Here is a 15,420-nt window from a genome sequence, read left to right as displayed (position 1 = left end):
CACTCTTTCTTGTTCTGCATATTATAAGGTCGGACACATGCATGTTCACAACAATTGCAGAAATGTTCTCTGACTTATTGGTTTGATTGGTAATCCAAGCTCTGAAGCATTTTCAGCCTTTGAACCAGCGTTTCAGCCTCTCAAGCAATATAACCTCTGAACCTCGCAACCTCTGAAGTTGATATATGTTCTGAAGTATAGGAGGCTCTGAAGCTCTGTTTTAGCTCTGATGCGTACCCTGATTTGTTAGTTTTTTAAAGACAGTTAGCTAGTTTTTTTAAAGACAGTTACTAGTATTTACTTAGATCTCTCTTCAAAACAAAATTCATATGATATCTGAGTTGAGATTTAATTGAAAATTGTTGAACAGACGACCCTAGCCACGACGGACACCAGTTGTGAGTCCGTGGTAACGAGCGGTCAGCAGCATCCACCAAGGGATGCTAGCCCTGCTGGGTAAGTCCAATTATGTATCATGACTGTAATAGTGTTTTTATATTATGTGGTTGGATATTAATGGAATGAATTATGGAATATTGCTTATTGTGCTTTGTGTTTTTGTTTTGGATCTGCAGACTTTTGTCCATTGCAGAGGAGACTTTAGCAGAGTTTCTATCAAAGGCTACTGGAACCGCCGTTGAGTGGGTCCAAATGCCCGGTATGAAGGTTAGTTACCCTTGCTTCCTTTTTAACTTTTCACCTTATTAATTTACATTAGACATTACTACTAAATTGTACATGAACCAAACTAACTTCTTAAACATATAATTTGAGTGCACGTTTGGTATCACGTTTTGTTGTTAAAATTACGGTGACTCGTGATTATGAAAAGTTCACCGTGATACCAAACACAGACTGATTTATCATGTTCTTATTTTTTATCAAAACCTCGTATTTCTTAAGACTTTTGGCCAAGGATAGCATAACCATAACCAATTATATCATTTATATGTATATACAATACACTTTAATTTTATTAATTATGTGTGTGATGAAAATGTTGATCTCATGTTTTTGTGATGAATGTTTTGTAGCCTGGTCCGGATTCCATCGGAATCGTTGCAATTTCTCATGGTTCCCCTGGAGTGGCCGCACGTGCCTGCGGCCTTGTGGGTTTAGAACCTGCCAGGGTAATTAACTTTCCTTCCTCTTCTTTGTTTATTTATTAAGAACATTAATCCCATTAATATGTACTGAGTGAACAAGAAAATTGTGATGTTACTATATAGGTTGCCGAAATCCTCAAAGATAGACTTTCATGGCATCGTGATTGCCGAACTGTGGATGTTCTAAATGTTATGTCCACAGCAAATGGAGGAACCATTGAATTGCTTTACATGCAGGTATTATACTCATCTATAGCATATAGTTAATAAAATATCTTAGTCCCAATAATAATAATAATTTAGTACATTTTTTACTCTTGCTAATTCACATTAATTTCAATGACATGTTTGTTTTATAGTTGTATGCACCAACAACTTTAGCACCAGGCCGTGACTTCTGGTTGCTGCGTTTCACATCAATTTTGGAGGATGGTAGTCTTGTGGTTTGTGAAAGATCACTTAACAACACTCAGAATGGTCCTAGTATGCCTCCAGTGCCGCATTTTGTTAGAGCTGACGTGCTGCCAAGCGGGTATCTGATTAGGCCCTGTGAAGGAGGGGGATCCATTATTCATATTGTTGATCATATGCTTTTAGAGGTTTGTTATAATACCTTCTACTTTTGCTTACTAAATAAAATAAGCAAAATTTGTGTAACTTTTAATTAATTACTTGTGCTTCTTTGATATCAGCCCTGGAGTGTACCTGAAGTTTTGCGTCCACTTTATGAGTCATCCATGCTGCTTGCTCAGAGAACAACTATGGCAGTAAGTTGGCTTTTGTTTCTGCTATTTGATGAATTATGACTTTCACTACATAGTACATACATTTGTTTGTGATGTTTAAAGATTTGGAATTAATCATTCAAACTTGACAATTTTACTTGCTAAGTAATGTTTTGTAGTTCTACTATCATAAATAGATTGATATATAACCTTTTATATGAAGAAAAACATGGTAGAATTTGAGTTACCTTGTTTTGCAACCCTGCAGGCGTTACGTCATCTGAGGCAGATTTCTCAAGAAGTTTCTCAACCAAGTGTGACAGGATGGGGAAGAAGGCCAGCAGCACTACGCGCGCTTAGTCAGAGATTGAGCAAGTTTGTGCCACTACTATGCTTCACAATCAGATTGTTACTCATAATTTAGCTAGTTACTGTAATCTAACTTCCTTTTTTACAGGGGATTCAATGAAGCTGTCAATGGCTTTACAGATGATGGATGGTCTATGTTAGAGAGTGATGGCAGTGATGATGTCACCCTTCTTGTGAATTCATCACCTAACAAGATGATGGGATTAAATCTTGGTTATAACAATGGATTTCCATCTGTTACCAGTTCTGTGCTATGTGCCAAAGCTTCCATGTTGTTACAGGTATAATTAACTATAAGTCTATATAATTCATAGTCCTCATGAATAAATGTGTTTGGAACCCTCGGTAAGATAGCTTGTGACGCACGAACAACTACATGCTACTATTTGTAGCTTCACAATTTTCACGTCCAAAACAACAATTGGACGTGAGAAAGACAATTCAAATGTAAATTCAAACATTGACTACCTACATGTGTTTATTAGTTATCTCATCTCATGCTAATGTTATGTTCTTGTAGAATGTCCCTCCAGCTATTCTTCTTAGATTTTTGCGGGAACACAGATCAGAATGGGCAGATACAAGTATTGATGCATATTCAGCTGCAGCCATTAAAGCCGGTCCATGTAGCTTACCAGGGGCCAGAGTAGGTGGTTATGGTGGTCAGGTTATTCTTCCACTAGCTCACACAATTGAGCATGAAGAGGTAAGATATTTTGTTCCTAATTTAGTAATCTCTTACATGTTACTAGTCTTTGGTAATTACCATGGAGGTTATTAAGCTTGTGGTTTTCTGTAATACAGTTCATGGAGGTTATTAAGCTTGAAAACATGGGCTACTATAGGGATGATATGACAATGCCTGGTGATATTTTCCTCTTACAAGTAAGTAGTATTTTATAATTCCATTCTTTTGAACATATCTATTTGCAGTCTCTTCAATTTGCTATTGGAATATCTAGAGTAAGGAACAAAGGATCTATTTATGAAGTATGAATATGTTAATTTGGATATTGAATGAATAGCTATATTATATAACACCGATTTTAGAAGCTTCTTTTGTACCTCGTGTTCATGTCTAACAGTTCTTATGATTGCAACTTCTTCAGCTATGTAGTGGAGTGGACGAGCAAGCAGTTGGCACAAGTGCAGAGCTTATTTTTGCTCCAATAGATGCATCTTTCTCTGATGATGCACCCATTTTGCCTTCTGGTTTTCGCATCATACCTCTTGATTCTGCCACGGCAAGTATTCTTTAGCTTGACACATTATTTTGTTTTTGTTCTCTTGTTTCTGAAATGCCCCCCCTTCTTGTTGGAGCAATGAATTTTATTTCTTTATCATTGTTTTATATCTGATGCAGGATGCTGCTAGTCCAAACCGTACACTTGATCTTGCTTCTGCCCTTGAAGTTGGAACCACAGGAAACAAAGCAGGCGGTGAGAATTCAGGTCATTCTGGGAACACAAAATCTGTGATGACAATAGCATTCCAGTTTGCATTTGAAGTCCACCTTCAAGATAATATAGCAGCTATGGCGCGACAATATGTGCGTAGCATTGTCGCATCTGTTCAGAGGGTTTCATTAGCACTTTCTCCTTCACGCTTTGGTTCTCAGAATGCTTTTCACTCAGCACCTGGCACTCCCGAGGCACAAACACTTACTCGGTGGATCTGTAACAGCTATAGGTATGTCATGTGTATGTCAGTTTAAACCTCCACTAATGCATAGCTGCAATTCATGATCTTATGAATGATAATATTAATCATGTTGGCGCGGCGCTCTACATTTGTTTTGCAGATTCTATCTAGGCGTAGAACTACTAAAGTGTGAAAGCAGCGAATCCATACTGAAATCCCTTTGGCATCACTCAGATGCAGTTCTGTGCTGCTCTTTGAAGGTAATTTCATTTAGTATATTTGTTCCGATAAGAATTCTGTTAGAATTTCATGCATACTACCAAACCCGTCACCACTAGATCAACGTTGTGGCTTTTTTCTTCTATGATAGTATAATATGTAAGAAATGATATAACTTTAGTATGATTTTGCCAGGCAACACCAGTTTTTACGTTTGCGAATCAAGCTGGACTTGACATGCTTGAAACCACCTTGGTTGCACTTCAAGACATCACTCTGGAAAAGATCTTTGACGACAATGGAAAGAAAACCCTGTGCTCTGAATTTCCCCAGATAATGCAGCAGGTAGAATGCTAATCTTGTCAAATTAAACAACTAATGTTAACACATGATGGAAATAATGGACAAATATGTGACTCGATATTCGCTTATTAACGATGATTTTGGTGCAGGGTTTCACATGTATTCAAGGCGGTATTTGTTTATCCAGCATGGGGAGGCCAATAACTTATGAGAGAGCAGTAGCATGGAAAGTTTTAAACGAAGAAGAATCGGCTCATTGCATCTGTTTTATGTTCATCAATTGGTCTTTTGTCTGATAGATTAAAAGAGTATTACAAGATGTAGGAAAATAGCTCGAAATATTAACTTTTAATCTTAACTTTGCTCATTGGAGAATCCTTAGAATACTCTATAACTATTTATGACTCCATTTCTATTTAGTTATGGCTATTTATATATATTATAGTATTTTGCTACATAATTTAGGAATTAAGGGTTAACATAATCAATGGGAAGAGTTGTTAATGTTGCCACTGTTTTTGTCGCCATTGCTGCTTGCAGTTCGGTTGTTGCTGCTGTCATCATCCTTGTCATCTCGGTAATCATCTTCGTCATCCCTTTCATCATCCTAGTTATCATCCTCTCTATCATTCTCACCTTTGGTGGCTCCAACACCATTATCACAACTATAAGATTCTCTGTCTTCGTCGTCATCTTCTTAATCTTCTTCGGCATCAGAGTTGTCACACCAGTCTTTCTTGTTGGTATCAAAGCCAAGGACAATTTTAAAGTCCTTCTCATAGTCAGATAAGTTGGAACCCGACTCAGGGTTCTTGGAATTCGACTATCGAAATTTTTGTTCAAATCACATGAAGACATAATTTTTTGAATGAAATTGTTTTTTTACGATTCAATTGAGTTTGGATGAGTCCATGTTAGTTGTTTTGCAATAGTATTTAATTAAGATTTTCATACATAGATAATGAATGTGAAACATGCATAATATGCAACATATCTTGTGCAAAATTCATTTGCATCATAGGGTAGTTGAGTTTAGTTGAAAAAATAGCATGAACAAGTCGGTTATATCTTTTTGAAAGAAAATCATCTCAGAGATAAGAATTAAAATACATATCAAGCATACACCAATCATATGAGTAAATTAACAATACAATAAGCATGCTGAGGTAGTTGAGTTGAAAAATAGAATGAACAACTTGGATTGAATTTCTTATCGTGTTTGAAAATAAAATGTTTCTTATCGGACTAAATTGATTAACAAAAGGCACATTCGAGGATCAAAAGATTAACTAAATAGACATTTAGATATGTGTTAGCAATTTTGATACATTCAAAGGACTAAAATAAAACTAAAATTGAAAATAAATTTTGTAGAGACCGAATATTCCAATCACTTCTTTGTTTATGTGTCCGTAAATGACATGCCTTGAATCTAAATTTACATATAGTGTTAGTTATCCAGTATTTAAGGGTATACTTTTATTAAGGGTATACTTTTAAAATTATAACTGGGCCTCCAAATTGCTTGGACCGGCCCTGTGTGTTAGCAATTTTGATACATTCAAAGGACTAAAATAAAACTAAAATTGAAAATAAATTTTGTAGAAACTGAATATTCCAATCACTTCTTTGTTTATGTGTCCGTAAATGGCATGCCTTTAATCTAAATTTACATATAGTGTTAGTTATCCAGTATTTAAAAAGTGATCAATTTCTTATGCAGAAGATCGGAGACGGAGGGAGTAATTTACATATAGTGTGTGTTTGGTTTGATGTTGGGAAGGCTTGAACGCGCGTTTCACCCTCTCAGACGCGATTTCAATCTTCTGCAACATGTTTGGGAAAAAGAATGAAAATCAATTTTGCCTCCCAGACTTGATTCTGACCAAAGCTACAAATTGGAGCTTCTACGTTTACTAAAATCGATTTTGAAGTTGATATGATATGGGGCATGTATAATTTTCTTTAATTTTCCCCTTTTACCCTAAGCCCTTTTGCGATGATGGCGGTGGTTTCTGATTTTGCGGCTACCTTGTAGGTTGAAGAAGATAACTGTTACTGGCTTGCTACTTCTTTGCCTCTTGCTATTGCCCTTTTTTTTTTTAACAGATTTGGCCCATTAAAGTTGATTTAAATTGGATATTTGTTTCTTCTTGATGATATCGATGCTAATAACTTAAACTAATAAAGTTTTTTTTTTATTTACTTTTTATCTTCATACAAATTTTTTTTTGACTAATTATCTTCAATTCTTGATACAAATTTATTAAAACAAATTAGCTTTTTTTTTTTTTTGAAGCAACAGACCTGGACTTATTTTATTCTTTACACCCACTTAAATTATATTAAAACAAATATTAAAAATAATCCCTTTTTGTTTACTAAATTAAAAATAACTCTAGGATTGTGTTTAGATTTGACGTAAAATAATTTATCTATTTTTATTATAAATGAAATTTAGTTTCAATTTAGTTTTAATATTAAAATTCATTTTGGTAATTATACATTTAAAAGTAATTTTGACTCAAATTATCCAAACAACATCAAATGTTGAGAATCACTTTTACATCTATGTATCCAAACATAAACCAATTCTGTTCAACTTACTTTTGACCAAAATCAATTCTGTCAAACTCAATTCTACCAAACTTAATTATAGTCACCGCTAAACCAAACACACACATAGTGCGTTTGTTTTTTCAATTTCTTTAAGCGATTAATTTCTCTATGGTTTATGGTAATAGTACTCTCAGCCCCACCCCCCTCATTTTACTAATTAGGACTAGAACGACTGTAAACACTCTTTTTAAAATCTAACACTCAATATCTTATTATTATTGGGTCAAATTAATATTGGTCCCACGTATTTCATATCAGGAGCATGTTCATGTATGTTTATGCACTAATTAAGGACTTGATACAAATATTATATCAGGAGCATGTTTATGTTTTATACTTACATAGAGAGGATATGTATATTTCTGTTACTTATTCTTTACATGTGACCATGTAGGATGGAGTTTTTCTTTTTACTAAAGGATGGCGTTGTTTTACTATAGATTGTTGGGCCTTTTGTTGTTGGGGGCCTAGAGGACATATACGAATAAGAGTTCTTTTTTTTGGCCTTCTGACATTTCTTACGCGCCTTTTAAAATATCAAAATATTTACCTCGTTATCTAGAAAGTTGACTGTTCACATCCTAAGTAAAGAGTAACAATTTTTTATTAATTAATCCTAACGTCTGCACCCTTCATGTCCCTAGGTCAAATAACACCCTAATTTGAAGAAAAAAAAACTTCATTCATTATCTAGGGTGTGAACGCTCATTCTCTACCGTATAAGATGTGAATGCAGTTCCTATATATAACGTGTTCCTAACCAACGACGGATTATGCGACCGTTTACAATGATAAAGTGTAGTAAAGAAATACTACTCCCTTTATTCCCATTTGTAAGATCTTTTTAGAGCACGTATTTGTTCATAAATATAAAACTATCTACAATTGTATTAGAGTCTTGTATAAAAAATTTATCAAAAAAAGAGTCTTGTATAAAACTCTTCTTAATAGTAAAGTCGGTGTGCCTCACTTGTTTATACAAAATATAATTTTTTTTTAACTCGGTAGCTAGCTCAAAGACCGACTAATTTGTGGGAACCAATTCCACCGTCAACTTGCGAGTCCCCACTTAAAGCTAGCTAGAGTTTTTTTTTACTCTTTATGAACTGGTACCAGAGGAAATCAAATTTGAAATCTTGAGAGGAATACACTCCATGATTCCAAGCCAACACTACTAGACGATACAAATATAGTAATGTGAGATACTCATACTTTGTAGAATATATTTTTTTCATTCAAGTATGACTAGTCGGTCAAACAACCACATTTGCAAAAATTTGACAAAATAAATAAGAAAATGACCTTATTCTAAAAAACTTAAAAGTTATGTGTTGGAGATGTGTGGCCTTGGCTATTAGCTTGTTGTTACTACTCTGCTCTAACCTTTAAATTGTTTGAAGCAAGCAACTTACCGTTTGGCCGATTTTTTTCGGTTTAAAAGTTACTTTAAAAGTTTGGTCATTTAATTTTTAAAAAACTTAAAATAAACTCTTATTTAAAATTTGTTTGGTAAGATATTTTATAAAAATAACCATTAAATTATACTTTTAAACATTAACATATAGTCAAACTTTTATTTTATAGTGTTTTTAATATTAATATTTATTTAATATAAAAAATTACAATTTATAGTTTGGATATTTTTAAAAGTCGATTCAAATTAAACCGCATAAAATTAGATCGAATCGTATAGGATTTTTTTATTTGACATCCAAAATCGAACCGCGAATAAATTTACTTTTAGATCGGATAAGTTTTTGTCTCAAAACCGATCCAAACTGAACCGCGAGCAAATTTATTTTTAGATCGAATAAATTTTTATCTCAAAACCGATCCAAACCGAACCGCGCGCATACACCATTATTAGTATGCACTTTTTTTTTTAAGTACATTAGTAGTAAGCAATGCACTTCTTTTGGGACGTGAACATTAATAATAGTGCACTTTGTCAAATAAATAATAATAGTGCACATGATATACTTATAAGGGTCATATATATATATATATATATATATATATATATATATATATATATATATATATATATATATATATATATATATATATATATATATATATATATTGCATTATGTGGGATTCGAAGGGGGTGTTGAATCACCGAGAAGCTGTTTTGCAAAGAAAAAAGTTGCATATATCAACTTTGTTATAAGTTCATTATTGATGTATTTTACACATAAAAATAAATAACTTTTTTTTATTAAGTACTTTTGAAAAATACTGTTTGGCCCAGCTTCTCCTTTTATGAAATAAAAAGTTAGAAATAAGTTAGGCCAAACGGTATTTTAATATTCTAGGTTGTCATCATCTGTTTTGAATTAATCATCATCTGATTTTGGAACTATGCATATGTTTTGATGGTATATAGGTTTGTGAATATAAACTATGGATAAGCCCTAAAATAAACGATAAATAATATTTTTTGTCCGGCGGTGACATAACATAACTCAGTTGACAGAAACATTGCATGTTATATGTAAATAGCAGTGTTGGAATCATAATAATACATCTAATTATTCATTTTAAAAAGTAAAATTTAATCACTAAATTACTTGACAAAACAAAAACACTATAAATTAATTTTGGTCTAATCTCTATTCTACGTATATGCAAGTGTGAAATTGTTTTGTGATTCAGATACAATGACCAAGAGTAAAAATATAAGAACTTTCAATTATACATTGGGGATATAACAGAACACTCATAAAGTGTGTGTGATTACTTTAGCTGCGTTACCATCAATTTGAAAGGGAAATCAACCACAGAGTTGTCTGAAAGTGTCTTTTCTTTTTTGTTTTTGGGAGTGGTAGCGAAGGAGGGAGGGGGTTGATGTGATCTTTGACTAGGCACATTAACAAATGAGAGACAAAACAAAGTTATGGAATAAACTTTAAATTCAAAGACAAAAGTAAAGTGTCTTTTAAGATTCATTCGGATGGGTATACATCATTACTGAGTACTTTCAATTGACTAGATTTAAACACATTACTCAACTATGTGTAACCATTCCATTGGTTTCATCGAATTAACAGAAAATCACAGTAATTAACGTATCAATATGCAATTAGTCCAAGCAAGAGAGTTGCTACATCCACAAAGTCAATTTCCAAATCTTCTTTTAATATGTCATTCATCAAATAGTTATGACAATTTATATGTATTTTATTAGCTTAGGAATATTTTCCTAAGCAACTAAGTTTCTTTGATATTTGATTCTACTTGGTGTTTGAATTGATGGTGAGATTGGATCGAGATGAATCGCCGCAATTGGTAAGACTTAAGAAAAGTTTCACATTTAATAATATAAAGCGAACAAAATTTTATAAGTGATTCTGGCAAAAATTGCAGATTAGAGGTTGACATCAAGATTTTAACAAATTCACTGTCAATCTAAAAATACGTGCACACATAATTATGCCGATGACTTAAATATGCGACAGGATATTGTAAGTGTCAAAGTGATCTTGCTGCCACGATCCACTGATGTTCAGTCATTATCGTTTCGATTCGTCCCTAATAAAAATGTTGAATTATCGTAATTTTGATAAAAACTAGTGCCACCATAATTTCTTAAACTAATCTTTTTAAACAAACACTTAAATGTGTAGTGCTTGCTTCACTAGTTCCTACAATATCTATCCCTTTTCCTTTAGCACACAATGCAAATAGCTTTCATACCAACTTTTGTAATGTATAGGTCAATACTCAAATATCGCACTAGTTATGTAATCTCTTTTTCTCTACTTTGAACTCCATAAATTGAGTCAATTAGGTCTATGTTTGTGTGCAAAGTGCAATATCAATCTAATGGCTTGCACTTGCACTTGCACGTGGATCAAAGATTATCATCATTAAGTTCATTAAAGTCCAATTGAAAACAAAAGCCAGCTGTAGAAGCAAATATGAAAGTTGGTTTTGTTGTGATCAATCTACAAAGTAACCAAAAGTGAAAGAAAAATGTTAAAGACAATAAGAATTTAAACACCAAAGATAACCAACGAAGAAGACTTTACAGAACAAAATCAGAGAAAAGGGAGCTTTTTTGACTTGATCAAAGAATGAAGCCAAAGAACCTTTTGCATGGTCTCCAAGGACTATAATTGAAAATCTTGGGTTGGGGGAGCTTTTGAGAAGAAGAACAAACATATTGTAAGAGATCATATATACATGCCAGCTATACTCAGCTGATTTGCTCCTCATAATGTCACTTACTTAAAGTTTTACACATGGGCGTCTCCGAGTTTTTGGAGGCTCTATACGAAATATTAAAGTGAACCTTTAATAAAATAAAAACGTAATTTTTTTTTATAAGAAAATCATCATCGATTTAAATTGCAAATAACATAAAATTATAATCATTCTTGTAATTAACATAAAAAAGATTCATAGTCTAACAATAACAACAAAATACATTATAGCAATCGAAGTAGAACCAAATAGACAACATTGAAGTTGAACCGGTAAAAAAAGAAAAAAAAGAACGTAATTAGCAATTAAAACAATCCAAATAGGACAACACATTATCAAACCAAATAGGACAATAAACATTAAAACATTATCATGTTAAAACTAGAAATCTCCTCTCCACTTTATAGAAATAAAAGAACATCCTTATCAGTAATTAACTTTGGGAGAAAAAGAATGATGAGAATCGGGAAACACAATTAAAATAGAAAATTGTGATTTTACATTGCAAAATTTTAGAAACTCTAACTTGTAAAATTTAGTTTTTACCTTTGTTTCAACTTTAATGGAGTTTTTGAGAATAGAAGAAAAGAGGTTAACCGACGTTAATGCCGCCGGTGATGTGGCAAGTCGACGGCTAGTGGTGGTGAATTAATGGAGTTTTTGAGAAAAAATACGTAGCAAAACGTAGAACGCAAAACGCAAGATAGACTTCTCTTGTTTGCTATTTTTTTTCCTTAGGAAAACGGGTTGGGTTGGGCCTTACTGCCCTTACAACATTTTCTAACATAAATAATTAATTTTTACACCCCCTAACTTACTAATACTACTACCCTATAATTGTTTTTTGTGGCCCTCATTTTTAAGAAACCTTGTGCCACGGCCCATGTCGCACATGGGCCTAGGCCGCCCCTGGTTTTACACAACTGGAAAAGAATACATGCAAAATGATCAACAATAAATTGATTAAGTACTGGAGGTATTCTTCTATGGGCACAAGCCCAAATTAATTTTATTTAGGCACACATACATAAATCTAAAAAAATAAAAGAAAAATAATTAAGTCACATCAATCAATATCATTTTAACTATTTCTCTTTAATTTTTTGCTTCTTTATGTGAGTGTGCCTAACACTATATATTTATACTTATGCCTAGAGAAGTATTTCTCTAAGTACTGTAAGGATTTTGAAATCTTTAAGCAATTGGTCAGAGGTTTGATCTCTGATTCTTGCGCAGAGAGAAAACTCAGTTGAAGGGAAGAATCCATCTTATGTGTCCCACAAATTTTTCGACGGAGATTAATTACCACTAAACAACAGTGAAAAACGTAGTATACAATATAACCAAGTCATTGAAGTCAAGTGATTAATGAGTTTTACCAAATGAATGATCGTTCATGAGAACTTGAGTTTAATTTTTACGTGGAACAATTTTTCGATCAGACTTCACTTACCTCACGGCCAAACTTTAAATTACCAAAACCCCCTTTTCTCTGAGAACTAGAAGATTAATACCAAAAAGAAATACATGGTAATCAAATAAATGCAATAAAGTTGTCGAAGATAAGACAAATCTGTTAAACTAACACTATCAATTAGCTACATATTAACTTTTAATTAATGAGCCGAACTCGAGCTAAAAAAAGAGTTCATATTGAACTCGAGCCGAATTCTAAGCTGAATCAATTCTTTTTGAATTGAGTAGAGTTCAGACGAATTTGACTCAGCTCGACTCATTTTCGACTCTACCTAAAAATAACATTTATGTTGAAACAATATTTTTGTTAAAATGGCACTAATTATAAAACAGTGGAATTGAAGTATATTGTTTATAATGTTTAGACTCATCTTTATTGATGGGAATATTCCAACTGTGGAAACCCCTTCAACTAGATCATTGAACAAAAAGGAAAAGGATTCTTGTACAACCATCATTACTCATTTACTTGTAGGTCTTAACGTAAAAAATTGTTTAAAATCAAAGGAGAAAAGAAAATATGAAGGAAACTTTCACATTTTTTTAGGAAAAGGAACTCACAAATACAAGTCACAACATTATGATCATAACATGGAAGGAAAGTGGGCCACTATGAAAAGTTTGTGGTCCGGCCTGGTTGAGAATATCCCCAACCTATACCCAGACTTTTACTTAATAGCTGGAGTGTGTGTTTTGTGTTTAATTAATCATACACTAGCCCAAATCAAATTATTTAAGGAAATTTTTAAGCCCTTATTATAGAGTTATAGGGTGTGTTTGATTTGCTAAAAAACAAGGGACTAGACAGAACAACTTTTGTTGTACTCTGTTTGATTTGAAATTTGTTATGGGACTGGACAAATTAGATAGTAAGAGACAGGACAAAAACAAAATTTTTTGTCCCTCACTAAACCACGGGACAACTTTTTGTCCACAGTACAAATATAAAAAATACGAAAATACCTATTTTATTTTCGAATATAAAAATATTATCGTCTTATATCTTTCCGGTACAGGTTTGTCCTGTCCTGTATTATCTTGTTCTGTCCTGTACCGTTCTGTCCAGTCCTTGTTGTTTTACGAATCAAACGCACCCATAGTGCAATTAGAAGTTTATAGTACTCCATTAAATAACAAGAAAGAAATTTGTCATAAAGGTATGTAACACAATCCGTTATTTGAGTAAAATTTAAGTTTTTTATAAATGATTAATCATTATTTGAGACCAAAGACGCCCATATTGTTAATGTGAAGCCATGATCATCGTAGATTAAAATTCAACCATGAATCAAGAAAAGTAGAAAATATAAAAAGGAGTCTCCCAGAAAGAAGAAATCTAATCAATGTCTCTCTTATAAGTCCTTTAATCATTTAAAGTTTGCATTCAGACCATATAGCAGGAAAAATGTGTTGCCTTATTATCGCCATAGAAAATTCGTACTGAATGTTCGCCTGCAGGTTAGGTTTTATGATTTTATTATTATGACAATTGAAATGATGAATGTGGTTGCATCATCAACCGACCTAGTGTGAGATGTGTAGTTCAACTGGTTAAACTAGTTGAGCTAAAGGTTAAGAAGTTGGAGGTTCATGATTCATAAGGAGAAAAACTAACATAATATTGTAATATACTAACAACTAACAATTTACCATAAAAAAGAACTGGGCTAAAGTAAGACCAAGTGACTGTTGAACAAAGGATGGATGGTATAAAAAATTTCTCGGTATCTATTTCCGAGTTGGTGGTGTAACATGTGTTGGTTGTCCGATACGCCTTCGATAGAGCCTACTTCGCATTATATCTTGCTCCGTTTGCTTAGGGTTTTACTCGGTAGGCAGGTGTTTGTCTCAGCTACTTCATGTTTTTTTAAATTTATAATAGAGTTGATGATCGAACTTGAGACCTTTAGCATACTACTCAAATCCATCACCACTAAACCAAATCTAGTGGCTTTTAGATGTTTATTGTATTTTGTTGGTTTAATATCTAATACTATAATTTTGTCATTAAAAAATTATTATTACATGCCTAATTAATGCAATTACTTGGTGTATGTAATATGTCGGAATTGGATTTCCTAAAGCTGAAATCTCCTACAGTTGCCTGTATTTTTTGTGAGAGAAAAGTGGTTTTTTTCAATAAAGAGAGAGAAGACATTATTTTAGTAAAAAAATTAACACAACAATTTAGGTTGAATGCAGGAAACTGCACGAAAATCCAACTGCAGTGGATCCTAATCCTAATATGTCTATATTTTTTAAAGATATGTTTATTCAAAAGAGGGAGATATACTTGTAAGCAAATCACCTCTTTACTTTTGAAATATGAAGTGAGCAGAATTTATTTATTTTTTTGCTTTTAGCACCGGTTTAATCTGGTTCGGAGGTCAGTTATGATATTAAGTGGTTACACCCCCTCCGATCATAGTTGCAGCGATCAAACTGTAATCTCCCTACCAAGTTCAGCGCCAATTATAGAAGAATAATCTTTAGCTTCATCAAAATGTTCCTTGACGATTCTTTCTTTCGCTGCCAAACTGTGCTCCTGCATGCAGCACTGAGTCGCGCGTGTCTGTATACACGCTAGCTCATACTGGCCTTATATCAAATTCGATGTTTTGTTTTTTCTTTGTTTATTTTCTACTGTATTAGGCTATTATTCTGTGGCAAATTTACACAAAGAATGTTTCACAATATGACAAAAAATACCATAAAAACCGCAGTGAATAAATAAAATAAGGTCCCACTACAATGTG

At 33.1% G+C, this 15,420-nt stretch overlaps 1 protein-coding gene across 1 annotated transcript; it reads left to right on the top strand.

The window, feature by feature from the left end:
* The first annotated feature begins 340 nt into the window (after nt 1-340).
* LOC123893687 (homeobox-leucine zipper protein ATHB-8-like) lies at nt 341-4,818 on the top strand. Its single transcript, XM_045943464.1, has 15 exons — nt 341-456; nt 576-666; nt 1,035-1,130; nt 1,230-1,343; nt 1,466-1,705; nt 1,799-1,873; nt 2,100-2,206; nt 2,289-2,481; nt 2,721-2,906; nt 3,005-3,085; nt 3,310-3,444; nt 3,564-3,889; nt 4,002-4,101; nt 4,256-4,405; nt 4,513-4,818. Exons 2-15 carry the CDS (start codon nt 652-654, stop codon nt 4,657-4,659), a joined length of 1,965 nt encoding a protein of 654 aa, XP_045799420.1. The 5' UTR covers nt 341-456; nt 576-651; the 3' UTR covers nt 4,660-4,818.
* Nucleotides 4,819-15,420: the final 10,602 nt, after the last annotated feature.

This window comes from Trifolium pratense, linkage group LG7, assembly GCF_020283565.1.
Source record: "Trifolium pratense cultivar HEN17-A07 linkage group LG7, ARS_RC_1.1, whole genome shotgun sequence".
Lineage (NCBI taxonomy): Eukaryota > Viridiplantae > Streptophyta > Magnoliopsida > Fabales > Fabaceae > Trifolium > Trifolium pratense.
This window is presented reverse-complemented; position numbering and strand designations above follow the sequence as displayed.